We start from the raw sequence: 27,333 nt of genomic DNA on the forward strand, positions 1-27,333 counted from the left end.
CCAAACATCCTCCCCCCTCCCCCCAACCTGTTCCCTCTGCAGTGCTGGCCTCCTCCACGGCTCTGCAAGCTTGGGCTTGACCTTGCTATCTGCTGGTCTCATCCCTGCGTCCAGACCTCACCCCCACACCTCAGTTCACTGTTGCTCTCCTAGGCCCACATTACATCCCCCCACCTCCTCCTATCCGATTGTTTTACTTCCCCCTGCTGCTAATCAGTTGCCCGCTGGCACATCGCTGGTTACCATCCAGGCTTGCCCCCCATCCTAAGTGGACCCCTACTTCCATTGAGGTCCACATCCTTCTTTCTCCCTCCTCTTCACTTCTACTCTAATCTTCTGTCCCTGTACCCCAACATGACCCCTGCCCTGACCACCCATATCTTCATCTGGGTTTACCTTCTTCCATTCTTATTCTCACTATTCCCTGTTGCTCCTGCACTGCTTCATATCACTCATATCTTTCCTGATCATTCCACTCCCATTTATAATCGGTCTTAATAACTTTGCATTTATTTGATGACTCCCCTACCTTCTCCATCTAAGAATAATAATAGATTATGTTTACTGAACACTCATGTGCTCGATGCTGTTCCAAGTGCTTTACATACATGATCTTTTTTAAATTCATGAAGTAACTATGAATATTACTACCATCTTGCAGAAGAGGAAACAAGCTCAGAGGTTAAGTAATTTGTTCCAGACTATGCAGACAGTGAGACAAAGAGCCAGAATTCAGAGTCACATTTATCTGACACTAAAATCTCTGAATATTGCTTCTCTCCTGACCTCATTTCCTACCTTTAACCCAGTGATTGCCACCTCTATCTTATCTACCTGACTTACTTAGATCCTTACCATACATACAGCATAAGTGCAGGGTGGGACCTGGTCATCTTTCCCATAATTTTGTCTGGTCCCTAGGGCCCTCCCCCTTTCACAAGACTCGAAAACACTTTTCCTATCCAGTCATTTGCCCCAATATCCCAGCCTTTTGTCATCTCCGTTCTCTGTATCTGCCATGGCCCACCCTTTACATCCATCTTGCAGCTTTACTCTGTCATTTATGCTCCTTGTCGTGCCCCTCCGCTGTCCTACTTTTCCTCACATGTTCTGACCCCACTGCCTCTCATGCTGCTGTGCTTCCTGTCCACCCATGTCATCCTTCTAAGTCCTAATCTGTAACCCTCAGCCACCCTGCTATCCTGCCTAAACTATCTTGCTTAACTGTCACTGTTTATTGTTACCTTGCCTATTATTCTTTTCATTATCTTTTTGTAAACTCCCCTTCCTCCCTTCCTCCCTTCCTCCCTTCCTTTCTTCCTTTCTTTTTTGACAAAATCTCGCTCTGTTGCCCAGGCTGGAATGCAGTGGTGCGGTCTTGGCTCACTGCAACCTCCGCCTCCTGGGTTCAAGTGATTCTCCTGAGTAGCATATGCCACCACACCCGGCTAATTTTTGTATTTTTAGTAGAGATGGGGTTTCACTGTGTTGACCAGGCTGGTCTTGAACTCCTGACCTGGTGATCTGCCCACCTTGGCCTCCCAAAGTGCTGGGATTATAGGCGTGAGCCACCGGGCCCAGCCAACTCTTCCATTTCTTAAATCTCTTCATCCCCTCACTGTCTTCACTCCATTCTCCTTCTGTTATAAATCCCAAAGTATGTTCAGCTATTTATTCCATCCTATTTTTTGCCTTTTCTGTTTGGCCTCCTAAATTCTACCATGCAGCCTACCGATCACCACCCACCTTCTCTGTGTCTCAAGATTCCACCCCCTCTGTATTTTTTTTATTTTCTCATACTGCCTTATCTTTCTCCTTATATATCCCAGGAGGTCAGGATGGTCGGGGAACGGCATGCTGGGGACCTCATGGTGCCTTTAGGGCCTCGGCTGCAGGCATATCCTGAAGAACTCATTCGACAGAGGCCTGGACATGATGGGCATCCTGAATACCTGATCCGATGGAGTGTCCTGAAGTGTGGGGAAGTGGGCAAAGTGGGTGTGGAAGAAGGCAAAGCAGAGCACATCCTCATGTGGCTGTCAGCTCCTGAGGTCTACGCCAACTGCCCTGGGCTGTTAGGTGAGCGGGCACTATCTAAGGGACCTCAGCACGAACCAGCTGGGGTTTCAGGAAGCTTTCCTCGAGATCCAGGAGGCCCGGATGAAGTGGCAATGGGAGAGATGGAGGCTGATGTGCAGGCGCTGGTACGCAGGGCAGCCAGGCAGCTGGCAGAAAGTGGGACCCCAAGCCTCACGGCTGCTGTGCTCCACACCATCCATGTGCTCAGTGCCTACGCCAGCATCGGGCCCCTCACTGGTGTCTTCAGGGAGACAGGAGCCCTGGACCTGCTTATGCACATGTTGTGCAATCCTGAGCCTCAGATCCGCCGGAGTGCAGGCAAAATGCTGCAGGCTCTGGCAGCCCACGATGCTGGTAAGAGACAGCCAGGGAAGAAGGAAAACAATGGAGAAAATGGGGCCACAGGGAGTAAGAACAGAAAGAGGAGAGATTTCCTAGCTCTGTAAGAACACCTAGTATTTGGTGAATATCAATTTGATGCAAAGGAAAAATACAGATTCATAGGCTATTTCAGGTATATAAAAAGGCTAAAATGATAGCCTCTGGCTTATCTGTTCATTCTCAGTGCATTGACCAGAGAAGAGAATAGGATTTATCTGTATTTTTGAAACTGGATTGAGATTTATTAGTTGGTTTTGAAATCAATTTGGTGGGTTACAACCAACATTTTTTAAAAAACTTGTCATTAGTGTGTAGCACTTAGTAGGGGTAAATTTTGTACCATAAAATATATTTCAGTTATATGTATGTATGTTTGTAACAGGTTACCATGTAAAACATATTTCTTGCTGTGAGTCTTAGTAACAAAGTTTGAAAGCCTCTGGGATAGGAGATAGAATCTAGGAAAGGCAGGGAGAAAGTACTGGGGATTGAGGAGAAGTTATGGATTGGGTATGGATTACAGGGAGTCGGGCTCACGTCCTTCTGTCACTGAGCCAGCAAGATGGCATCGAGCAGCACATGGATTTTGACAGTCGCTATACATTGCTGGAGCTGTTTGCAGAAACCACATCCTCTGAAGAACACTGCATGGCCTTTGAGGGCATTCATCTGCCTCAGGTACACTACCAGCTGTAGGGAAATGCTGTGTACAAGGGCTGAGGCATTATTTCTGAAAACATGGTTCAGGACTGAATGTTAGCACCAGAGCCACCTGGGAACTTGTTAACATGAAGGCTCATGTCCTCCCTCTCAGCCCCTCTCCATTCAGAATTTCTGAGATGAGAACCTAGAAATCTGTGTCTTAAGACACTCCCTGTGCCTTTCTTACACAAATCAAAGTTGGAGAACTACAGGCCTGGGGAGAAGGCCTTTATATTTTTCTGTAGAGGAGGATACTGGGGGGAAAGGGAGAGGCTAAAGCCAGGAAGAGATGAACCTGTCCCAAGTATTGTGCCTTACAGATCCCAGGAAAGCTGCTCTTCTCCTTGGTGAAGCGCTACCTTTGTGTCACCTCCCTCCTGGATCAGCTGAATAACAGTCCAGAGCTGGGAGCTGGAGACCAAAGCTCCTCATGTGCCACAAGAGAGAAAAGCCGGGGACAGCGGGAGCTGGAGTTCAGCATGGCTGTGGGCAATCTCATCTCTGAGCTTGTGCGGAGCATGGGCTGGGCCCGGAACCTCAGCGAACAGGGCATGTCACCTCCCCGGCCAACCCGGTCCATCTTTCAGCCCTACATTTCAGGCCCCAGCCTTTTATTCCCCACCATTGTCACCACCCCCAGAAGACAAGGGTGGGTCTTCCGCCAGCGCTCTGAATTCTCCAGCCGTAGTGGCTATGGAGAATATGTGCAGCAGACGCTGCAGCCGGGGATGCGAGTGCGGATGCTGGATGATTATGAGGAGATCAGTGCTGGGGACGAGGGCGAGTTCCGGCAGAGCAACAACGGCATTCCCCCTGTGCAGGTGGGCAGCACGTGGTGGTGAGACACTGTTGGGAGTTTATTTGGGGTGGGGTATAGCTGGGACTTCATCCAGCGGACTCCTGCAGGCCACCCAAGAAGAAACCCCCTTGGGGAATTGGAATGATACAAGGGGGTTGGCATTTGCGGGGGGTGCATTTGGAGGGCTGAGAAAATCTGGCAGGGGTGTGGGGTGTGGGTGGACTGTAAGTTCATGGGAGACTCACCCAGGAAGCAGAACTGATAAATGGAGATACCTCCCCACCACCACCAGTGGAAGAGGCTAGGAAGGAATGTGGAAGCAGAGAACATCATGGTTAAGAAGAGGCAGGGCCCACTCCTGATAAGGGAAGGAAGCCTTTTGCCATATGGGGGTTTTTCCAGGCTTAGCCAGCTGTGTATGTGAGGGTGCGCCCCAAATCTATGCTTGGGCATGTCCTTTCAAGCCTTCACAGGCCAAGGCTCAGATGGTTGAGCCTTCTCTATTCTGCCCTCTTTCTTCCTCCCTCATACCAGGTTTTCTGGCAGTCGACAGGCCGCACTTACTGGGTGCACTGGCACATGCTGGAGATCCTGGGCCCTGAGGAAGCCACTGAGGATAAGAGTTCAGCAGCTGTGGAGAAGGGGGCAGGGGCTACTGTGTTGGGCACAGGTGAGCCTAAGAGGGGACATGGATAGCATGTCTCTGAACAGAGGAGTAGTGACTGGGATGAAGCCACTTCTGACCAGGAGCAGTCCTAGGGGTCCAGAAACGGACCCCATTCCTGAGGGGTGCTGATCCCCACCATGCCTGTGTCCTCAGCATTTCCCTCCTGGGACTGGAATCCTATGGATGGGCTCTACCCTTTGCCGTACCTCCAGCCCGAACCTCAGAAGAATGAGAGAGTGGGATATCTGACCCAGGCTGAATGGTGGGAGCTGCTTTTCTTTATCAAAAAGTTGGACTTGTGTGAGCAGCAGCCAATTTTCCAGAATCTTTGGAAGAACGTGGATGAGGTATTATAGGCCTGAGATACCTGGGGATTTTCTAGTAGGGTTAGAGGTGGGATTCTCTAGAAGGAGTTTCAGACAGGGGATACCACTAGGGGGAGGCTGGAGCTAGAGGTTAGAGTTAGGAGAAGTCCTGCTGGGGGGCGGAGGCAAGTGCTGTGAGGGTTTAGTATGTAGAAGGTGTGGGGGCGTGGTGGGGAGTGATCACCCTTCCCGTTACTGACCCCAAGACCTTTGTGTCTGCTTATCTCTTAAACGTATACCCCTTCTGTTGACAGACCCTGGGTGAAAAGGCCCTAGGTGAGATCTCTGTGTCCGTGGAGATGGCTGAGAGTCTGCTGCAGGTTCTCAGTAGTCGATTTGAGGGCAGCACTCTCAATGACCTGCTCAACTCCCAGATCTACACCAAGTATGGGCTGCTGTCTGATGAACGAAGCAGCTCGTCTACTTCACGAAGTCACTCCTGTACCCCAGATCCAGAAGAGGAGTCCAAGTCGGAGGCCAACTTCTCAGAGGAAGAGACTGAGTCCCCCAAAGCAAAGGCCGAGGCCCCTAAGACAGAGGCCGAGCCCACCAAGACAAGGACTGAGCCCCCCATGGCACAGAGTGATTCGCAGCTGTTTAACCAGCTTCTGGTGACTGAGGGGATGACCCTGCCCACTGAGATGAAGGAGTCAGCCAGTGGTGAGTCAGGTTCTGGGAGGAAGCAATTGGAACAGGTCCTGGGTGGTCTCAGTAGAAGAAATGGATAGTCAGGATTGAAGGAAAACCATGGAAGAAGGTCATTTTTGCAGGGGAAAATGCCTTGGAACCATGTGTCCATCTTCTTCCTTTTGACCTTGATTGTATTTAATTAACCAGCGCTCCCTTCAGTATCTCTGGAAAAGGAGGGTCCTTTTTCTGTGGTGTCTTCATCTCCTTTGTTTGATCATTAGATCCCTGACACAGAATTGGAAAACTATGCAAGCTGCAGTAGCCGATAATGTATTTAAATATTGGTAGGATAACTGGGCTTGACTTTAAAGACTTCTAACTTCAAGGTGCCACAGTTCTTTTAGCCATTGCCTTTTCCCACCAATTTCAGAAATGGCCAGAGCCTTGCGGGGTCCTGGTCCTCGCAGCTCCCTGGATCAACATGTGGCAGCCGTCGTGGCCACTGTGCAGATATCCAGCTTGGACACAAACCTGCAGCTTGCAGGGCTCTGTGCCCTCTCTCAGGCTGTGGAGGAGGTCACTGAGCGGGATCACCCTCTGGTCCGTCCTGACAGATCACTGAGGTTAGCATATTGGGGAGGGAAGAGGTTTTGGTTGAAGCTGTAGGCAAAGGATGGTGGTAGAGGGGAAGGAGCTTTGAGATCACGAATTAGAAAAGCTGGGGATGAGGGAAGGCTCAGCCTGAGGAGCAGCCGAGCAGGAAGGTTGGATGTTTTAATGGCTCATATTCTTGGAGCACTTCTGTTATGCCAGGCACTATGCTAGTATTTTTTTTTTTTTTTTTGAAACGTAGTCTTGCTCTGTCACCCAGGCTGGAATGCAGTGGCCGGATCTCAGCTCACTGCAAGCTCCGCCTCCCGGGTTTACGCCATTCTCCTGCCTTAGCTGGGACTACAGGCACCCACCACCTTGCCCGGCTAGTTTTTTGTATTTTTTAGTAGAGACGGGGTTTCACCGTGTTAGCCAGGATGGTCTCGATCTCATGACCTCGTGATCCGCCCGTCTTGGCCCCCAAAGTGCTGGGATTACAGGCTTGAGCCACCGCGCCCGGCCAATGCTAGTATTTTACGTGCATTCTCTCATTAAATCCACCTAACATCGGAGGAAACGTTGGTAATATTTATCCTATTGTATGGGTGAGGAAACTGAAGCTTAGAGAATGTAAGTAACTTGCTTAGAGTTTTACAGATAGCAGAGCCAGGATTTAAACCTAGGTCTTTTTGGCTCTAGAACTGGAGTTTTTTCTCTTTCTTTTTCTTTTTTTTCTGTCCCTACTTATTTTTTTTTTTTTAACACATTAGACCTTAAAACCTACTTTATTTTAAAAGTTTTTTCTACTTTTATTTATTTAATTAATTTATTAATTTATTTTTGAGATGGAGTCTTGCTATGTCGTCATGCTGGAGTGCAGTGGTGCGATCTTGGCTCACTGCAACCTCTGCCTCCTGGGTTCGAGGGATTCTCCTGCCTCAGCCTCCTGAGTAGCTGGGGTTACAAGCACGTGCCACCATCCCCAGCTAATTTTTGTACTTTTAGTAGAGACGGGGTTTCACCATGTTGGCCAGGGTGGTCTCAATCTCCTGACCTCATCATCTGCCCGCCTTGGCCTCCCAAAGTGTTGGGATTACAGGCGTGAGCCACCACGTCCAGCCCTCTACTTTTAAATTATACAAATAACACGCAACGTATTCTCATTTTATTTATTTATTTATTTTTATTTATTTACTTGTTTTTGAAACAGAGTCTCACTCTGTCACCCAGGCTAGAGTGCAATAGTGTGATCTTGGCTCACTGCAACCTTTGCCTCCTGGGTTCAAGCAGTTCTTATGTCTCAGCCTCCCAAGTAGCTGGGATTACAGGTGCCTGCCACCATGCCTAGCTAATTTTTGTATTTTAGTAGAGACGAGGTTTCACCATGTTGGCCAGGCTGGTCTCGAACTCCTGACCTCAGATGATCCAGCCTCCCAAAGTGCTGGGATTACAGGTGTGAGCCACCATGCCCAGCTGGATTCTTGTTTTAAAAGATCTGAAGAATGGGCCGGGCGCGGTGGCTCAAGCCTGTAATCCCAGCACTTTGGGAGGCCGAGACGGGTGGATCACGAGGTCAGGAGATCGAGACCATCCTGGCTAACGCGGTGAAACCCCGTCTCTACTAAAAAATACGAAAAAACTAGCCGGGCGAGGTGGCGGGCGCCTGTAGTCCCAGCTACTCCAGAGGCTGAGGCAGGAGAATGGCGTGAACCCAGGAGGCGGAGCTTGCAGTGAGCCGAGATCGCGCCACTGCACTCCAGCCTGGGCGACAGAGCAAGACTCCGTCTCAAAAAAAAAAAAAAAAAAAGATCTGAAGAATGTAAAAGAACATAGGAAGGCCGAAGTCCTTTCTCACCACTGTTATCAGTCTACTATATCCTATAGATTTGCATTTGTAATTGTGTGTTTGGAAATAGAGCATTTTCTGAGTCTGTGCTTTAGTCTATGTAATCACATTCTACATGTTTCTACAACTTTTTTTTTTTGCCCCCACTCAGTGCCTTAGAGGGCTTTCCATATCAGTCTGCGTGGAGCTGCCTCATTATGTTTACTGCTGCATAGGACCCTGCAGTGTGGTTTTCTCCAATTTCAAGTGCAGTGTTCTAACGGGTCTGTTTTTCCTTAACATCTGCCAACACTGAATATTGTCTTCTTTTTTAATCTGTCTAATTGGCAGCATTTTAAATGATTGGTATCTCTTTGTTTTAGTTACCTAGTTCTGGTAAAGTTAGGCATATTTGCATACATTTGTTCTGGTTTTTTTTTTTTTTTTTCCTATAAATATTCTGTTCTTATCCTTTGCCCACTTTTTAATTGGATCTTTGCCTTTTTTAATGTATTTATAGGAATTTTGGTTATTCCTTTGTTATTTATGTTCCAAATATTTTGCTTGTCTTTTTAAAAATCATATTAGCTTTATTTTGTGGTTATAGAATAATACATACAGTAAAAAAATTAGAAAATTATTAAAATAAAAATTATCTGATCATATTCAAGTGAGATTGACAGAAAAAAAATCTGAAAGCCATTAAGGCAGAGACAATCACTGTTAACATGTGGGTAAACATCCTTACATATTTCTGTATCTATTCATATGTATTACCCATGTATATTGTCTAGTATATAAGAAATCATGGCCATGGAAGGGGATATGTATTTAAAGCCTATTTCACACTGTTGTCATTATAAAACTTCTTAGAAAAGATAGATTAAAAGCAGAACTTTCTCAGTACCTTTATTTGCCTTCTTTCCCAGAAGTTCTCCTTCTGTGTTTTTTCCCCTCATAGTTCCCAAGCCACCTCCTCAGTTGGCGTCACTGTCACTGTTAAGCAACAGTCAATACCTGCTATTTTCTCTCCTGACCCTCACCCTGATCTAGGGACTCTAGAGGCACTTCTTCCTCGTCTTAGATCAGCATTTCCACTGGCACCTTTGTCTAGCTCCTGCGCTTGTCTCGTAATTTTGTGTATAGTGTTTTTTTCATCATGCTAGAGTTTCAGACTGTTTGTTGCTACATTTTTCAGCTTTTTTATGGCTTCTAGATTTTGTGTCCTACTTAAAAAGATCTATTCTGTTCCAGGATTATAAAAATATTTCCCTATATTTTCCAAAAATACCCATGATTTTGTATTTTTAAAATTCATTTAAAAATTCATTTGCAGTTTATTTTTGCAAATGTTGTGAAGTAGAGCTCCAGCTTCATTATTTTCATATGGATAGCCAGGTATCTCTAAATTGCATTGTGTGTGTGTGTGTGTATGTGTGTTTTGTTTTGTTTTTTTTAGAGACAGAGTCTCAGTCTGTTGACCAGGCTGGAGTGCAGTAGCAAGATCACATAGCTCACACAGCCTCAAACTCTTAGCCTCTAACAAACCTCCTTCCTTATCCTCCCAAGTAGCTGGGACTACAGGAATGAGCCACCACACCCAGCTAATTTTTTTTTTTTTTGTAGAGATGGAGTCTCACTTGTTGCCCAGGCTGGTTTCAAACTCTTGGCCTCAATCAATCCTCCCACCTCATTCAACATTACATTTTGTTTAATTAGTTATTTTGAGACAGAGTCTTGCTTTGTCGCCCAGACTGGAGTGCAGCGGTGCAATTCTCGTCTCGGCTCACTGCAACCTCCGCCTCCTGGGTTCGAGCGATTCTCCTGCCTCAGCCTCCAGAATAGCTGGGATTACAGCCCCACGCCACCATGCCTGGCTAAATTTTGTATTTTTAGTAAGAGATGGGGTTTCACCATGTTGGCCAGGTTGGTCTCGAACTCCTGGCCTCAAATGATCCCACTACCTCAGCTTCCCAAAGTGCTGGGATTACAGGTGTGTGTCACTGTGCCCACACAACATTATATTTTTTTTTTCTCATCTACTGATCTGTTTTTTTTTTTTTGAGACGGAGTCTCGCGCTGTCGCCCAGGCTGGAGTGCAGTGGCGCGATCTCGGCTCACTGCAAGCTCCGCCTCCCGGGTTCACGCCATTCTCCTGCCTCAGCCTCCTGAGTAGCTGGGACTACAGGCGCCCGCCACCGCGCCCGGCTAATTTTTTGTATTTTTAGTAGAGACGGGGTTTCACTGTGGTCTCGATCTCCTGACCTTGTGATCCGCCCGCCTCGGCCTCCCAAAGTGCTGGGATTACAGGCGTGAGCCACCGCGCCCGGCCACAACATTATATTTTAAATGGTTTTTCCTTTTTTTTTTACTGGCTTGTATACCACCCTTATCTCTCTTCTCATCTACTGATCTATTTAGCTACCCTATATCAGTTCCAGGGTTGCAGTTATTACAAGTTTATATTTATATTTTGATAATAATAGGCAAGTCTACCACTTTTTTTTTTTTTTTTTGAGACAAGGTCTCACTCTGTCAACCATGCTGGAGTACAGTGACATGATCACAGCTTGCTGCTGCCTTGACCTCCTAGGCTCAGGTGATCCTCCCACCTCAGCCTCACAAGTAGCTGAGACTACAGGCACAGGCCACTATGCCAGATAATTTTTTGTAGAGATGGAGTTTTGCCATGTTGCCCATGGCAAAAGCCATGGGCTCAAACGATTCGCCCACCTCAGCCTCCCAAAGTGCTGGGAGTACAGGCATGAGCTCCTGCGCCTGGCTACCACTATTTTTTTCTGAGCATTTCCAAGGCCTGGATCTGCCTGTCACGGTGTTTTAAAAAACCTTTTAGGCCAGCACTTTGGGAGGCCAAGGCAAGTAGACTGCTTGAGGCCAGGAGTTCGAGACCAATCTGGCCAACATAGCGAAACCCCGTCTCTACTGAAAAACAATACAAAAAATTAGCAGGATGTGGTAACACGCACCTGTAGTCCCAGCTACTCGAGAGGCTGAGGCTTGAGAATCACTTGAACCTGGGAGGTGGAGGTTGCAGTGAGCTGAGATTGCGCCACTGCACTCCAGCCTGGCAACAGAGCAAGACTCCATCTCAAAAACAAACAAAACCACCTTTTAGGCATTTTGATTAGCATCACTTTGAATTTATAGATTTATTTGAAAAGATGAGCCAGAGTTTGTAAACATTTTTTCTACTGCCTCCTTCATTAGTTGAGGAGCCACAGGCAGTTTGGCTGCAGAGGGGAGGGGATTGGGGTGAGACTGGAGCAAGGAGAGCAGGTTTGGATGGGGCAGAGAGGATGGACTAGCTCTTGGTGGATGGGATCGGTCAGGGAGTCCTATGATGCCATGGCTGGGAGGTCAGGCAAGACTCCTTGGGATGGGGAGCCCCAACGTCTCTTCTCTTGTCAGAGAGAAGCTAGTGAAGATGCTGGTGGAGCTGCTGACCAACCAGGTGGGAGAGAAGATGGTGGTGGTGCAGGCCCTGCGCCTCCTTTACCTGCTCATGACCAAGCACGAGTGGCGACCGCTCTTTGCCAGGGAGGGTGGCATCTATGCTGTACTGGTCTGCATGCAAGAATATAAGACTTCTGTCTTGGTGCAGCAGGCTGGGCTGGCGGTGAGTACATTGGGCCTGGCGGGAGAGAACAATGGGCAAGACAGGCAGATTGGGGACTACTGATCTTGAGGGAATACTTTGGTGCTTCAGACCAGTGAGTAGATTTTGGAATGGAAAGATGGAGATGGATTTAAGAGTTTGATCCGGACATTCTTGGGGATTGAGTGTTTGGAAAAAGGAAAAAGGGAGTTTTGGAGTTATTTTTGGTGGAGACAGGATCTTGCTATGTTGCCCATAGGCAATTCTGATCTTGAACTCCTGAGCTCAAGTGATCCTCCCACCTCAGCCTCCCAAAGTGCTGAGATTATAGGCATGAGCCACTGTGCCAGGCCAGGAGGCTTTTTGTTTGTTTGTTTGTTTGTGACGGAGTTTCTCTCTGTTGCCTAGGCTGGAGTACAGTGGCGCTGTCTCAGCTCACTACAACCTCCACCTCCTGGGTTCAAGTGATTCTCTTGCCTCAGCCTCCTGGGATTACAGGCATGAGCCACCAAGCCCGGCCCAGGCCAGGGTTAAGAATGACTCCCAAGGGCCGGGCGCGGTGGCTCAAGCCTGTAATCCCAGCACTTTGGGAGGCCGAGACGGGCGGATCACAAGGTCAGGAGATCGAGACCATCCTGGCGAACACAGTGAAACCCTGTCTCTACTAAAAAAAATTACAAAAAACTAGCCGGATGAGGTGGCGGGCACCTGTAGTCCCAGCTACTCGGGAGGCTGAGGCAGGAGAATGGTGTGAACCCGGGAGGCGGAGCTTGCAGTGAGCTGAGATCCAGCCACAGCACTCCAGCCTGGGCGACAGAGCAAGACTCCGTCTCAAAAAAAAAAAAAAAAAAAAGAATTACTCCCAGGTGTAAAATTAAGCAGCAGGGTTGCATGAAGTGGCTGTTTACTGAGAGAGAATGTGGCAGGAGGAGGGGATATGGGGAGAAGGTCAGGAGTTGAGTTTTCAGGTTTGTTGAGTGTTCCTGCCTTTTTAGTTATGATTAGGTGTCTGGTTAAAAACTAATTTTCTAGATGTGACCAAAAAGTTTTTTTTTTCCTCTTTTATCCAAGTGGCACCCTTATGTAGAAAATACTCTGTTACTAGATTTGGGTAAAACAAAGCCAGCATTGCCATTGCCCAGAGAATCGGGAAGGAAGGCCCTTATCCAGAGTAGCTTACAGAAGAATTGGCTTACTGGTTACTCCAGACAGAAGTGCTGGCAGGTAGGGTGGTGCAGGCAGAAGAGCTCTGTATAGCCTGAGGGTTCCTGAGGGAGACAGGCCGGCTTTGGCCAGAGCAGTTCTGAGAATGTATTCTAGTAGTATAATGGCAGCAGCATGAACGGGAGCACGTGTCCTCTTAGAGCAGGCTGTCCTGGGAGAGGCCAGGAGTCTCCCTTCCATTACCTTCCCTCCTGTTCCCTCTCCTCCTGTCCCCTCCCCTCCCATCCTCTCTCCTCCTGTCTCCTCCCTCCCCTCCCCTCCTCCTCCCTCTCTCCCTCCCTCCCTCCCTCCCTCCCTCCCTTCCTTCCTTCCTTCCTTTCCTTCTTTTTTTTTTTAACGGAGTGTTGCGCTGTTGCCCAGGCTAGAGTACAGTGGTGCGATCTTAGCTCACTGCAACCTCTGCCTCCCGGGTTCAAGCAATTCTCCCACCTCAGCCTCCTGAGTAGCAGGGATTACAGGTGCGTGCCACCATGCCCAGCTTAATTTTTTGTATTTTTAGTAGAGACGGGGTTTCACCATGTTGGCCAGGATGTCTTGCTCTCCTGAGCTCATGATCCTCCCGCCTCGGTCTCCCAAAGTGCTGGGATTACAGGTGTGAGCCACCACATCCAGCCTGGGGGTACTTTTCTTTATGGGACCAAGAGCAGCCAGGCATTCATAGTCTAGACCATCATGCTCAAAGAATTCCCTGATCCTCTCAAATTACATGACCAAAACATAGCAATTGTCATCCACTATAGATCATGGCAAAAAAATAAAAATAAAAATGGCTGGGCATGGTGGCTCATGCCTGTAATTCCAGCGCTTTGGGAGACCAAGACGGGTGGAACACCTGAGGTCTGGAGTTCAAGACCAGCCTGGCCAACATGGTAAAACCCTGTCTCTACTAAAAATACAAAATTAGCCGGGCATGGTGGTGCATGCCTGTAATTCCAGCTACTTGGGAGACTGAGGCGGGAGAATTGCTTGAACCCAGGACAGGGAGGTTGCTGTGAGCTGAGATTGCGCCATTGCACTCCAGCCTGGGTGACAGAGTGAGACTTCATCTCAAAAAAATCTTGCCCTGAAATAAAATTATGTCATCTTGTTAATAACTTAAAGTCTACAGAACTCAGCTAACTGGGGCAGGGTGGTGTAACTACAGGGAGAAATCTTCATTGAGAAGTAGAAGTTGCTTGGAGGGTCCAGGCCTTACAAGAGGGATTGTCCTGAGAATTATTTCTAGCCCAGTCCATCTCTCGTGGGTTTCTTGTAGAGAATCAACCCTTTCACCAGGAGAGACAATTTCCGCTGTGATTGTGCAGTATCTATTTTAATTTAATTTTTCTCTATAGTCCCAGCAAACAAGTTTACACGTTACAATAATTTTTCCTATAATGCCAACCACTGCCTGTGAGACAACCAAGAAGTCTTGTCTAGAAGGGCTGGATACTGGCTAAGGCCAGGAGACACAGGTTTTGGAGACTTGGCGTATAGGTGGTAATTGAAGCAATGGGAATGAACCTGGTTGCCTCAGTGTGGGTGAGTGCAGAGTCCAGAGAAAGGGGACAAGGAACCTCAGTTCCTTGGGGCAAAGGAACACCAGAGAGGTAGGAGAAATGCCAGGAGGATGTGAAGTCATGGAGCTCAAGGGAAGAGAGATTTTGCAAAGGAAGGAGTGCAAGTGAGATGGGAGACAACTGTGAGAAGCCCCTGAAGACAACTAGATGCTGGGAGGGGCACCATCCTGAGGGGAAGATACAGGAGGGGTGGCTGTCCCACTCCGGTAGCCTTGGTGCTGCGAGCCTGGGGGCCGAGAGGAGTGGAAGGCTGATTTTACCATCCAGTCTCAGGGTTTTTTGTTGTTTAGTTTCTTTTTTCTTTTCCTTCCTCCCTGCCTCCTTCCCTCTCTTTGTAGTGTTTGATATCCCATCACTACCTCTTCCATTTCTGTCTCCTATTCTACCTATTTGCAAATAGCTCAGGTGCCCCAAAGTTTGAGGTCTAGAATGAGGCTTCCCTTTCCTCATGGTGGCTTTGCCCCCTCCTCACTCTGCTCTCACATCCCCCTCACAGGCACTGAAGATGCTGGCCATCGCCAGCTCCTCGGAGATCCCCACTTTTGTTACTGGCCGAGATTCTATCCACTCTTTGTTTGATGCTCAGATGACCAGAGAGATCTTCGCCAGCATCGACTCAGCTACACGCCCGGGCTCTGAGAGCCTGCTCCTCACTATCCCTGCAGCCGTGATCCTGATGCTGAACACTGAGGGGTCAGGGCGTTACCCTCCCAACTCCAGGCTCCTGCTTAGTCCCAAACCCTGCTACTCCTATGCTCCAGGCTCATGTTCTCCACAGAAATTCCCCTCGTGTTGTCACCTCTGGATTAAGCAATTGTTGTTGGAAGAGAATGCAAGTGGATTGGGGATAGGGAGATTCTCAGAGAGGGCAGAGACACACTGACCTCCCTTTATGGGTTTGGGAGGAGTGGCCTGAGGTCAGGGGATCAGATGTCCTGGCTCAGAGAGCCCACTGGAGCCCTTTGCTCCCTAGCTGCCCAGCCCTCTGTGCTTGCTTTGCTGCTTCCATTGCATTCATGGTCTCTAAGGTTCTTCCTGGTCACCTCCCTCCTCCCAGGTGCTCTTCTGCAGCGAGAAATGGCTTGCTCCTGCTCAACCTGCTTTTGTGCAACCACCACACTCTGGGAGACCAGATTATAACCAGAGAGCTGAGAGACACGTTGTTTAGGCACTCAGGGATAGCACCAGGGACAGAACCTATGCCTACCACACGCACCATCCTCATGATGCTTCTCAATCGCTACTCAGAGCCGCCGGGCAGCCCTGAGCATGCAGGTATCATTGTGGAGGGGTGGTTTTGCAGAGGAATCACACAGTGCCAGCCAGTGACCATGAAGGCTAAGGTTTACATATCAGCTCCTTACTGGAAAGATACAAGGAGACTTCAGGAAATGAGTGAGCATTGTGGTGCTCAAGTTAGGTCTTAAGTAGAATTTCCCAACCAAGAAGAGGGAGACTGTGGAATATGTGCAAGGAAATTGCTGTTGCCCAGGCTGAAGTACAGTGGCACGATCTCAGCTCACTGCAACCTCCGCCTCCCGGGTTCAAGGAATTATCCTGCCCCAGCCTCCTGAGTAGCTGGCATTACAGGTGCATGCCACCATGCCTGGCTAATTTTTGTGTATTTAGTAGAGACAGAGTTTCACCGTGTTGGTCAGGCTGGTCTCGAACTCCTGACCTCATGATCTGCCCGCCTTGGCCTCCCAAAGTACTGGGATTACAGGCGTGAGCCACTGTGCCTGGCCTAAGTTTGACTTTCTCTTCACAGAATAGGGAGGCCTTCTTAAGAGGAATTATAATTTGTGGTACAGAACGCTTGTGCCTGGAAACATTAAATATTCATACTGGGGAAGAAACCCTTTGTGATTGAAAAACAAGTGAAAACCTAGAAGTACGGAGGGATATTGAAATAGGAAATATGTGGCCGGATGCAATAGCTAACGCCTTTAATCCCAGCACTTTGGGAGGCTGAGGCAGGCAGATCACTTGAGATCAGAAGTTTGAGACCAGCCTGACCAATATGGTGAAACCCCGTCCCTACTAAAAATACAAAAATTACCCAGGCACGGTGGTGGGTGCCTGTAATCCCAGCTACTTGGGAGGCTGAGGCAGGAGAATCGCTTAAGTGCAGGAGGTGGAGGTCACAGTGAGCTGAGATCACGCCACTGCATTCCAGCCTGGGTGACAGAGTGAGACTCCATTTCCAAAAAAAAAAAAAAAGAAAAATAGGAAATATGTATGTATCTTTTAGTCTGTGTACCTAAAGCCACCATGCAGGTAGTACAGGAATGTAATCATCATAGTTAATATTTACTATAACTAACATTTAATAATACGACTATAAGAGATTTAAAATGTCTTGTGTTTAACTTGACAATGCTTGCTATACTAGGTTTTTTTTTCAAATGTGATTAGGTTTGTATTTGGGATCAGGAAAGAAAGTCCCCCATAGTTTGGTTAAAAACTGTAGACATCCTCAATATAGAAAGAAAATTTTGGGGTGATTTTCTGGACCTCCCCAGTTCTCAGTTTGGCAAACTGTTAAGACTGTTCATCCACATTTTTCCCTCCGGTGTGTCTGGCTGCAGCACTAGAGACCCCCATCATCCAGGGTCAGGATGGGTCCCCTGAGCTACTGATTCGATCCCTGGTTGGGGGCCCATCTGCAGAACTACTCCTGGACTTGGAGCGTGTGCTGTGCCGTGAGGGCAGCCCCGGGGGTGCCGTGAGGCCCCTCCTCAAGCGCCTCCAGCAGGAGACCCAGCCTTTCCTCCTGTTGCTGCGGACTCTGGATGCTCCGGGGCCCAACAAGACTCTGCTGCTGTCTGTGCTGAGGTGAGAGGCCTGTTGAGGCACCATGCATTGGGACGAGGGAAACTGGCAGACTTCAGGGACTTGACTTGTTTCTTTTCTTTTCTTTTTTTTTTTGAGACGGAGTTTCACTCTTGTTGCCCAGGCTGGAGTGCAATGGCGCGATCTCAGCACACTGCAACCTCTGCCTCCCAGGTTCAAGCGATTCTCCTGCCTTAGCCTCCCGAGTAGCTGAGATTACAGGCATGCGCCACCATGCCCAGCTACTTTTGTATTTTTAGTAGAGATTGGGTTTCTCCATGTTGGTCAGGCTGGTCTCAAACTCCCGACCTCAGGTGATCTGCCCGCCTCAGCCTCCCAAAGTGCTGGGATTACAGGCATGAGCCACTGCGCCTGGCCTGACTTTACTCGTTTCTATCCCCTCACCAGGGTCATAACCCGACTGCTGGATTTCCCTGAGGCAATGGTCCTCCCTTGGCACGAGGTCTTGGAGCCCTGCCTCAACTGCCTGAGTGGCCCTAGCAGTGACTCTGAGGTACTAGAACCCTGGTAAGGGGAAGGGAGGGATGGGCAGCATCTGGGGCACCAACTTCCTTGTGAGGCTCTGGAGGGCACAGCAGAGCCTTTCTGAATGGATCTTGGGGCACTGGGATGGGTGTAGGAAGAGGAAGGGTAATGTAATCTAAGAGTCTCCAGAACTGGGATCTTTGAAGTATAAACCATTTTGATGATTTTAGATTTGGATGTTAAATTCTGGACTAAGGAGAAGCCCACATTCACCAATCCAAACAGCTCTCCTCCCTTCAGGGTTTGTGCATTGGAGAGCGAGGCTCAGTCCCCAGGGTTAACATAGCTTGGCCTGGCAGGAAGCAGCCTGGAAAGCTATGCCGAAGTTCTGTTCTGCCAACTCACTCTGGAGTCCCAGCACTCCTCTATTTAACTCCACCCTGACTTTGGCACTCTTGTTTCCCTGGGCGTTGGCATGTCTCCGCAATCTCAGCCATAACACTTCCTCTACTGAACCCTCTTCTCAATCCTTACATGTCCTACCTCTTGTTTCCTGTAAATGAATCTATGTGGCTCTGGACTCAGATTGTTCAGGAGCTGACCTGCTTCCTACATCGCCTGGCCTTGATGCATAAGGACTATGCTGTGGTGCTCTGCTGCCTGGGAGCAAAAGAGGTCCTCTCCAAAGTCCTGGACAAGCACTCAGCTCAGCTGCTGCTGGGCTGTGAGCTTCGGGACCTGGTGACAGAGTGTGAGAAGTACGCACAGCTCTGTAGCAACCTCACCTCTAGCATCCTGGCTGGCTGCATTCAGGTGAGGAGCGGCTGTGGGTATGCAGCTGAGAGAATGCAAGTCAGAAGCAGGGGAAGGGGATTCACTGTGTTCCTCTTTGGTATCCCTGTTTGGCACAGGTTGTAGCAAATCTGGGGCACTTGTTTCCTAACCTTGACTCTACATGGTTCTGTCAAAATGTGGGGAGAGAGGAGTTGAGTGTACCATTGACCCTTTACTTTTTCTGTCGACCTGTTTCTGGGTGTTTCTCTGTGTTCCTCCCTCTCCCCTTCCTCATTCTCCCTGATGTTCCGGCTGCAGATGGTGCTGGGCCAGATCGAAGACCACAGACGAACCCACCAACCCATCAATATCCCCTTCTTTGATGTGTTCCTCAGGCATCTCTGCCAGGGTTAGTGCCCTCATCTGCTTTCTTCTGGCTCCCATCCAGTGTCTGTTCTCCCCTTCCCTTCCTGCTCCCTAGACCTTTTCCTTTTCCCTCTCTCAACTAACCTGGCTGTGACTGCCACCCCTTCCCACTTGCCCCCAGGCTCCAGTGTGGAAGTGAAGGAGGACAAGTGCTGGGAGAAGGTGGAGGTGTCCTCCAACCCACACCGGGCCAGCAAGCTGACGGACCACAACCCCAAGACCTACTGGGAGTCCAACGGCAGCACCGGCTCCCACTACATCACCCTGCACATGCACCGTGGTGTTCTTGTTAGGTGTGAACACACATATATGAATGTTCTGCTGTGCCCCAGGATACTTCGCCAAAGCACCCAGATACACACAACCCCAGCTATAACCCACAGGCCTGAGGGACACACTCAAACCTATTTTGTGCAGTGAACACATAGACACATTGACCTGCCTTTGCTGTGCTGAGTGTAGACTTCCCCTCACTCCTGGAATCTGGTGACCTGTACCCCAACAGGTACAGATGGCACTGCCCTGTGCTTAGTGTTGAGGGAGATCAACAGCTCACTTATCCATTTCTCCTGTGGGCATTTGTTTAATGCCAGGCATTTGTGTCAGGCACTGTGCAAGGGTCTGGAAATAGAAGCGCAATAAGATATGGTACCTACATTCCAGCTGGGGAGCTACACTAGAAAATCAAGTAAGAGCACAGAGTAAGAAAAAGCATTGCTGTCCACATGTGGACCTGAGACTGACAGGCAACAGAGCAGACTTCCTTCTGGAAGGAGGGGGTGACTGAGCTGGGTTTTGACATTGAAATTAGGTAGATAAAGAGGGGGCAATATTCTAGGCACAAGGACAGCATATGTGCGAAATGGAAGTAAGAAACTGTATTTGGAAGGACTTTAGTAGTCATGTTTGGCTGCAATGAAAACTGTATATCTAAGTGGCAGAAGATACAGGCCAGAAAAGTAGGCAAAGGCAGATCACAAAGTGTTTTGTGAGCTAAGCAGTTTGAACTTTATTCCAAAACTTGGAAAGCCATTAGAAGATTTTAAGAAGGGAAGAGAGAAAACTAGATTTTTTTTTCTTTTTCTTTTTTCGAGACAGAATCTTGCTCTGTGGCCCAGGCTGCAGTGCAGTGGCACGATCTCGACTCACTGCAAGCTCCGCCTCCCGGGTTCACGCCATTCTCCTGCCTCAACCTCCTGAGTAGCTGGAACTACAGGCGCCGGCTGCCACGCCCGGCTAATTTTTTGTATTTTTAATAGAGGCAGGGTTTCACCGTGTTAGCCGGGATGGTCTGTCTCCCGACCTCGTGATTCACCCGTCTCGGCCTCCCAAAGTGCTGAGATTACAGGCGTGAGCCATCACGCCCAGCCGAAAACTAGATTTTTTTATTGAGGAAGCTCACTCTGGCAATTGTGGGAATTAGGGTTGGAGATCAGAAGAAAGAGATGGAAGGTTTATGCAGTGGTCTAGTAGAGAAAGGATCCATGTGTTCAGTTAGACAGCAGGAGTGGGAATGGACTGGGAAATCCTCAGAGGTGGAGTCCACAAGGCTTGCCTTTTGTGAGGGAAGCCATGAGAAGGTGAAGGCCACAGTGACAGTATTCTAGTTGAGTACTGGGTGCACAGAAGTTTTATTTCCCAGGGGAGAAATAGGAAGCGGGACAAGTTTACGTGGACAGATGATCATTTCATTTGGGCATGTTGACTTTGAGGCACCTATGGGACATTACATGACCTGTTGGGGACACAGCATGAAAGCTCAGGAGAGTGGTCTGGGATAGAGATGTGGATTTGGAGTCCTCTGTGTATTAATTTTCAGTTGAAACCGTGGGTTTAAATTAAGTCACTTTGGCGGAATATAAAGGGAAGAGCAGAGGGTCTTGCGGGGACAGCTGTGTCAGGAGCCAGCAGAGGAACAGGTGCCCGAGAAAGAAGTGGTGGCTTGAAATAGTTTTGAACTAAAACCAGGGCTCTGGCCTTTTTATTTCTTTCTTTTGATTTTTATTTTGTAGAGGTGGGGTCTTGCAGTATGGCCCAGATTGATCTTAAACTCCTAGCCTCAAGCAGTCCTCCCACCTCAGCCTTCCAAAATGTTGGGATTACAGGTGTGAGCCACCATGTCCAGAGGCCAAGCTTTGACTGTTTCCTTTCTTCTCTCCCAGGCAGCTCACTTTGTTGGTGGCCAGTGAGGACTCAAGCTACATGCCAGCCAGGGTGGTGGTGTTTGGGGGTGACAGCACCGGCTGCATCAGCACTGAGCTCAACACGGTGGGAACCCTTGTGCCCCCCTTCACCTTGCTCCACGTCCTTCTTTTTGTCCCAGTGCCTGTGGGAAGGACCTAGTCCCTGGGGAATGGTGACATCCCTTCCTCCTGGCAAGGCATTGCCTTGTAAGCAGTGAGAGTGGGATTAGGGATGCAGAGCCACGTCCATCCCTGGGCTCTGCAGGAGAAGTGAAGGGCACACACCATGACCAACTTGGTTACTGTCAACAGTTTTTCCAGCCCTGTTTCTGGAGGTGACAGCTCTCTCCTTTCCCTCTTCTCCCTTGCCCTGCCAGGTGAATGTGATGCCCTCTGCCAGCCGGGTGATCCTCCTGGAGAATCTGAACCGCTTCTGGCCTATCATCCAGATCCGCATAAAGCGCTGCCAGCAGGTGGTGCCAGGGCATTAGCCAGGGCTGAGGAGGAGGAGGTGGCACAGGGTCTCCAGAGTGGCTGCATTCTCTAACATCTAGAGGCCAGGGCTTTAGCCAAGGTTTCTCCTTGATCTGCTTGGGAGATGGCCCAGGGACCTGTTGAGTCCCAGAGATGTGGGGATGTCCTGAGCAGTTCTAGGGAGCTCAGGGCAGGAGGCTTGGCTTTGGTAGTACTTAGTGGCTCAAGAGGCTTAGGTGACAGATAAGTCTGTGCATGTTCCAGGGCGGCATTGACACCCGGGTTCGGGGTGTGGAGGTCCTGGGCCCTAAGCCCACATTCTGGCCACTGTTCCGGGAGCAGCTGTGTCGCCGAACATGTCTCTTCTACACAATTCGGGCACAAGCCTGGAGCCGGGACATAGCAGAGGACCGTCGGCGCCTCCTCCAGCTCTGTCCCAGGTGGGTGGGGCCTGAGGAAGGAAGATGGGTAAGGGAACAGAGCACTAAGAAGTAGGAGGGATGCTTCTGTGGGAGTCTGGAAGGGAAAGCTGCAGCCAGGACATGAGGGGGAAGTTGAACATAGGTGATAAGTTTGTGTTGATTGGGACAAGTTGGGTCAGGGACCTAACAGGGGTGATTGGGAGCTGATCTGCACTTGAATGGAGGCCTCTGGGAAATCAGTGCCTTTAATCCTCCACTGTGCACTGTTTGTTCCCAGACTGAACAGGGTTTTGCGCCACGAGCAGAATTTTGCCGACCGTTTCCTCCCTGATGATGAGGCCGCCCAAGCACTGGGCAAGACCTGCTGGGAGGCCCTGGTCAGCCCCCTGGTGCAGAACATCACCTCTCCCGGTAACCATGCTGACACCTGGCCCCACTAACCAGTTCCTTGTCCTTATTCCCAGGGATCACCTGAGTTAATGCTCTTGGTTCTTTTGGTTCCTGTCTTTGTCCCTGAAGGCCTGTCACCTCAATGTTCCTCTCTCCTTCCTGCCCCAGGCACTGCTCCCTGAGACTCTGGTATTTGAATCTTCCCCACTACCCCATCCCCGCCCTGTTACCATCTCCCCTGACTCCAGCTGAAGCAAACCTTGGTGAGGGGAGGACTAGGGCCCCACTACCCCTCAAGCCTTTTTGTACAATTGATCTTTCTCCCTCCTCTGCCCTGGGCTGTCTGTTTTCCCATCTCCCATGGAGACCTGTTCCTGACCTGTCTTCTTTCAGATGCGGAAGGTGTGAGTGCCCTGGGATGGCTGCTGGATCAGTACTTAGAACAGAGAGAGAGCTCTCAGAACCCCCTGAGTCGAGCAGCGTCCTTTGCCTCTCGAGTTCGTCGCCTTTGCCACTTGCTGGTGCATGTGGAGCCTCCTCCTGGGCCTTCTCCTGAGCCATCCACTCGGCCCTGTAAGTCCCAACCGTGGCCAATAGAGCTTGGACTGCGGGCAGTGGTGTATCTGGCTCCCTTCTCCCTGGATCTTACTCTTGCTGCTTTGCTACCAGCCTTTCCAGGCCCCTGAGACTTCCTGGCCTTTCCAGGAGATCACTACCCAAGACCGATGTACTCACCTAGAGGCTGAGATGAAACCTCTTCCTTCTCCCTCTGTCTCTACAGTCAGCAAGAACAGTAAGGGTCGGGACCGGAGCCCGGCGCCTTTGCCAGTGCTTCCAAGTAGCAGCCTGAGGAACATAACCCAATGCTGGCTGAGCGTGGTGCAGGAGCAGGTGGGCAGAAGCAAGCAGAAGTCTGCGGAGGGGAGGGGCTGCTCCTTTTATGTCATTTCTTGCCTTTCTCCTCAGGTCGGCAGATTCCTGGCTGCAGCTTGGGGGGCCCCAGACTTTGTGCCTCGTTACTGTAAACTCTATGAGCACTTGCAGAGAGCAGGCTCCGAGCTGTTTGGGCCTCGGGCAGCCTTCACGCTGGCTCTGCGCAGTGGCTTCTCTGGCGCCTTGCTGCAGCAGTCCTTCCTCACTGCTGCTCACGTGAGTCCCACCAGCTCCCCACAGGGCTATAAGGTCATGTCCCAAGTTCATCTCTTTCTGTTCTGCCCTTTCACCTCCTTTCGCTCCCCAGTCTCCTCCACTCCCTCATTCATGGTTTGCCCATGCCCTTTCCACTGCCCCCAGATGAGTGAGCAGTTTGCCAGGTACATTGACCAGCAGATCCAGGGTGGCCTGATTGGTGGAGCCCCTGGAGTGGAAATGCTGGGGCAGCTTCAGCGGCACCTGGAACCCATTATGGTCCTTTCTGGTCTGGAACTGGCCACAACTTTTGAGCACTTCTATCAGTGAGTGCAGGTCTGGAGGGGTAGGGGATGGGAGGCCTAGATCTGGAGAGTGGACAGATTGAGTCTTATAGGGGAGATGAGAAAAGAGGCTGTGCAGAGGAGAGAGAAAGATGTAGATGGCTGGCCAGGTGCGGTGGCTCACGCGTGTAATCCCAGCACTCTGGGAGGCCGAGGTGGGCACATCACCTGAGGTCAGGAGTTCAAGATCAGCCTGACCAACATAGTGAAACCCTGTCTCTCCTAAAAGTACAAAAATTAGCCAGGAGTGGTGGCGTGGTGGCGGGCACCTGTAATCCCAGCTACTCGGGAGGGTAAGGCAGGTGAATTGCTTGAACCCGGGAGGTGGAGGTTACAGTGAGCCAAGACTGCGTCATTGCATTTCAGCCTGGGTGACAAGAGCGAGACTTTGTCTCAAAAAAAAAAAAAGAAAAAAGTGGAGGTGGTCATGCATTGGTGGAAAGGGAGTGGGAGAGAAGAGGTGAGGTAGGGTGTGTGACTCAGGCAGAGGGACCGAGGGACCTACATTCTCGAGGGGGAGGCTGGGCCATGCTGCCACCCACACTGAGGCTTGGCCCGGGCTGTGTGTGCTGCAGGCATTATATGGCGGACCGTCTCCTGAGCTTTGGCTCGAGCTGGCTGGAGGGGGCCGTGCTGGAGGAGATTGGCCTCTGTTTTCCCAACCGCCTCCCCCAGCTGATGCTGCAGAGCCTGAGTACCTCTGAGGAGCTACAGCGCCAGTTCCACCTCTTCCAGCTCCAGCGGCTTGACAAGTTGTTCTTGGAGCAGGAAGACGAGGAGGAAAAGAGACTAGAGGAAGAGGAGGTAAGAGCAGGGAGAATAGGAGAGTGAGAGAAGACTAGACCAAAGAAGGGAGCCCAAGGGCCCTTGAAATCCTTATGTCCTTCAGGAGGAAGAGGAGGAAGAGGAAGCTGAGAAAGAATTATTTATTGAAGATCCAAGTCCAGCCATTTCTATACTGGTCCTGTCACCACGCTGCTGGCCGGTCTCCCCACTCTGCTACCTGTACCATCCCAGAAAGTGCCTTCCCACAGAATTCTGTGATGCCCTTGACCGTTTCTCCAGTTTCTACAGCCAGAGTGAGGAACTAGGGAGAGGAAATTGGAGATCGGGGTGAGACTGGGGGTGGCAAGAAAGGAAGAGGAGAGGACCTTTGGACAGGATATAGATATGAAGAAAAATATCAGCTCCTGCGGAGGGATGAGAAAGCATGGGTTGTCGTTTCATTAATTTCTGCTCTCATCAGTTCCTTTGACTTTCTATGAATTTGTTCTGTTTTCTTTTTCTAACATTGATTTTTAGTCTTTTCAGACTTTTTTCCAAATAAAAGTTTTTAAGACTTCATTTCCCCTCAATACTGCTTTAGTGGCATCCTATAAAGTTTTAAAAGATTTTTCTTTTTTTTTTTCTGAGATGAAGTCTCACTCTGTCATCCAGACTGGAGTGCAGTGGTGTGATCTTGGCTCACTGCAGCCTCTGCCTCCTGGGTTCAGGTGATTCTCCTGTCTCAACCTCCCGAGTAGCTGGGACTACAGGCGTGTACCACCACACCCGGCTATTTGTGTATTTTTAGTAGAGACGGGGTTTCACCATGTTAGCCAGGCTGCTCTCGAACTCCTGACCTCAGGTGATCTACCCACCTCGGTGAGCCACTGTGCCTGGCCAAAAAGATTTTTCAGATTGGGATATAACTAGTATTCAGTAAAGTACACAATTCTTAATTATAAGGCTTCATAAATTATTATATTAATATACACCCATGTATCTACCTCCTTCACACCCCCATCAAGATATAGAACATTTCCAGCACTGTGGAAGGCTCTCTCCTTCACGCCCCCTTTCCGGTCAATGTCTTCTTCCAGGAGAAATCATTATTTTTAACCTTTATCACCATAGATTTGTGCCTGTATTTGAACATCATGTAAATGGAATCATACAGTATTCTGCTGTGTCTGATGTCTTTCACGAAACATACTGTCCGTGGGAGTGATCCAAGTTGTCAGGGGTATCATTCGTTTATTCATATCTTTTGCTGAGTCATATTCCATTGTATGGATGTATTTACCCTTTCTGCTGTTGATGGACATTTGGGATGTTCCATAAGTTTTTATTATGTATTATTTTTATTATTGTTTAGTTCTAAGAATTTTTAAATTTCTATTATTTTTTCTTTATTTTGTTTTTCAGAAGAATATATTTTTAATTTCCAAACAAGTTTTTCTTCAGTTATTTTTTTGTTTTATATTTCTACCCTCATTCCCCTGTGGCCAAAGAGCATGGTTTCTATGATTCTGAATCTTTGCAGTTTATTGAGACTTCTTTATGGCCTAGTAGATGGTCATATTTTACCTGTTTCATGTGTGATTAAGAAGAATGTGTATTCTTAACTGGATTCTACATATTTCACCAAATTGACCTTGTTAATTGTTTTGTTTACATCTTCTGTAAAGTTAGTAGTTTTTGTCTACTTGATCTACTACTGAGAGAGGTGTGCTAAAATTACCACTATGATGGTGAATTTTTCAAAATTGCTAATCATACTGGTTTTACTGTATATATATTTTTTGGCTATTTTGTTAGAAGGTTAAAATAGTTTAACAGTGCCATCCAGTAGAACTTTCTACAATGATGGAAAAATTATTTTCTGCACTATTCAGTATGATAGTCATTGATGGAAATTAAGTACTTGGAATGTGGCTAATATAACCGATGAACTAAATAATTTCATTTAATTGTAATCAGTTTATTATTTTATTTTATTTTAATTTTTTTGAGACAGAGAGAGTCTCGCTCTCTCACCCAGGCTGGAATACAATGGCTTGATCTTGGCTCACTGCAACCTCCGCATCCTGGATTCAAGCGATTCTCCTACCTCACTCAGCCTCCTGATTAGCTGGGATTACAGGTGTGCACCACTATGCCCGGCTAATTTTTGCATTTTTAGTAGAGACGAGCTTTCACCATGTTGGCCAGACTAGTCTCGAACTCCTGGCCTCAGGTGATCCAGCTGCCTTGGCCTCCCAAATTGCTGGGATTACAGGCGTGAGCCACTGCGCTCAGTCATCATCAGTTTAAATTTAAATAGTTACATGTGGCTGATGGCTACTATGATGGACCATGCAGGTTTAGAAATTCCAGAGTCAATGAAACATTATTATGAAGTGACTTTCTTTCTAATAAAGCTTTTTGTCTAGAAGTCTGTTTTTTTCTGGTATTAATAGTATACCAACTTTCTTTGGTTGTCTTTCCAGTTTATCTTTTTCTATTTTTAGCTTTTTGTTTTTGCATGGAGAGAAGTTCTTAATCTTTTGCATACCTTTTTTTTAAATTGTGGTAAAATATAACTAGCATAATATTTGCCATTTTAACCATTCAAAGTATGCAATTTGTCCTTTTACTTGTATTTTTTGAGAGGGGGTGTCACTCTGTCACCCAG

General features: G+C 48.6%; 1 protein-coding gene across 6 annotated transcripts in view; it reads left to right on the forward strand.

Annotated features, from left to right (window-relative positions):
* The window catches only part of CUL9 (cullin 9), a 44,105-nt gene that overhangs the window by 268 nt on the left and 16,504 nt on the right, over positions 1 to 27,333 (forward strand). For 4 of the 6 annotated variants that reach the window (XR_002521557.1, XR_002521556.1, XM_021937309.2 and 1 more), the window contains exons 2-25: positions 1,830 to 2,433; positions 2,984 to 3,138; positions 3,483 to 3,983; positions 4,496 to 4,631; positions 4,782 to 4,975; positions 5,248 to 5,653; positions 6,054 to 6,246; positions 11,469 to 11,676; positions 14,935 to 15,131; positions 15,496 to 15,713; positions 17,027 to 17,273; positions 17,679 to 17,784; positions 18,342 to 18,569; positions 18,849 to 18,939; positions 19,078 to 19,249; positions 21,119 to 21,224; positions 21,517 to 21,612; positions 21,878 to 22,053; positions 22,313 to 22,446; positions 22,819 to 22,998; positions 23,207 to 23,316; positions 23,392 to 23,879; positions 24,473 to 24,701; positions 24,787 to 24,976. Coding sequence is in view for 4 of the 6 variants with exons in the window: in XM_021937309.2 (XP_021793001.1) it covers positions 1,839 to 2,433; positions 2,984 to 3,138; positions 3,483 to 3,983; positions 4,496 to 4,631; positions 4,782 to 4,975; positions 5,248 to 5,653; positions 6,054 to 6,246; positions 11,469 to 11,676; positions 14,935 to 15,131; positions 15,496 to 15,713; positions 17,027 to 17,273; positions 17,679 to 17,784; positions 18,342 to 18,569; positions 18,849 to 18,939; positions 19,078 to 19,249; positions 21,119 to 21,224; positions 21,517 to 21,612; positions 21,878 to 22,053; positions 22,313 to 22,446; positions 22,819 to 22,998; positions 23,207 to 23,316; positions 23,392 to 23,879; positions 24,473 to 24,701; positions 24,787 to 24,976 (5,356 nt within the window). In the remaining 2 variants the exon portion in view is untranslated. Of the gene's footprint in view, positions 1 to 1,829; positions 2,434 to 2,983; positions 3,139 to 3,482; positions 3,984 to 4,495; positions 4,632 to 4,781; positions 4,976 to 5,247; positions 5,654 to 6,053; positions 6,247 to 11,468; positions 11,677 to 14,934; positions 15,132 to 15,495; positions 15,714 to 17,026; positions 17,274 to 17,678; positions 17,785 to 18,341; positions 18,570 to 18,848; positions 18,940 to 19,077; positions 19,250 to 21,118; positions 21,225 to 21,516; positions 21,613 to 21,877; positions 22,054 to 22,312; positions 22,447 to 22,818; positions 22,999 to 23,206; positions 23,317 to 23,391; positions 23,880 to 24,472; positions 24,702 to 24,786; positions 24,977 to 27,333 lie in introns of those variants that run through there. The other 2 variants (XM_021937311.2, XM_021937312.2) reach the window with 2 other exon arrangements.

The sequence above is a fragment of the Papio anubis genome, chromosome 6 (genome assembly GCF_008728515.1).
Source record: "Papio anubis isolate 15944 chromosome 6, Panubis1.0, whole genome shotgun sequence".
NCBI lineage: Eukaryota > Metazoa > Chordata > Mammalia > Primates > Cercopithecidae > Papio > Papio anubis.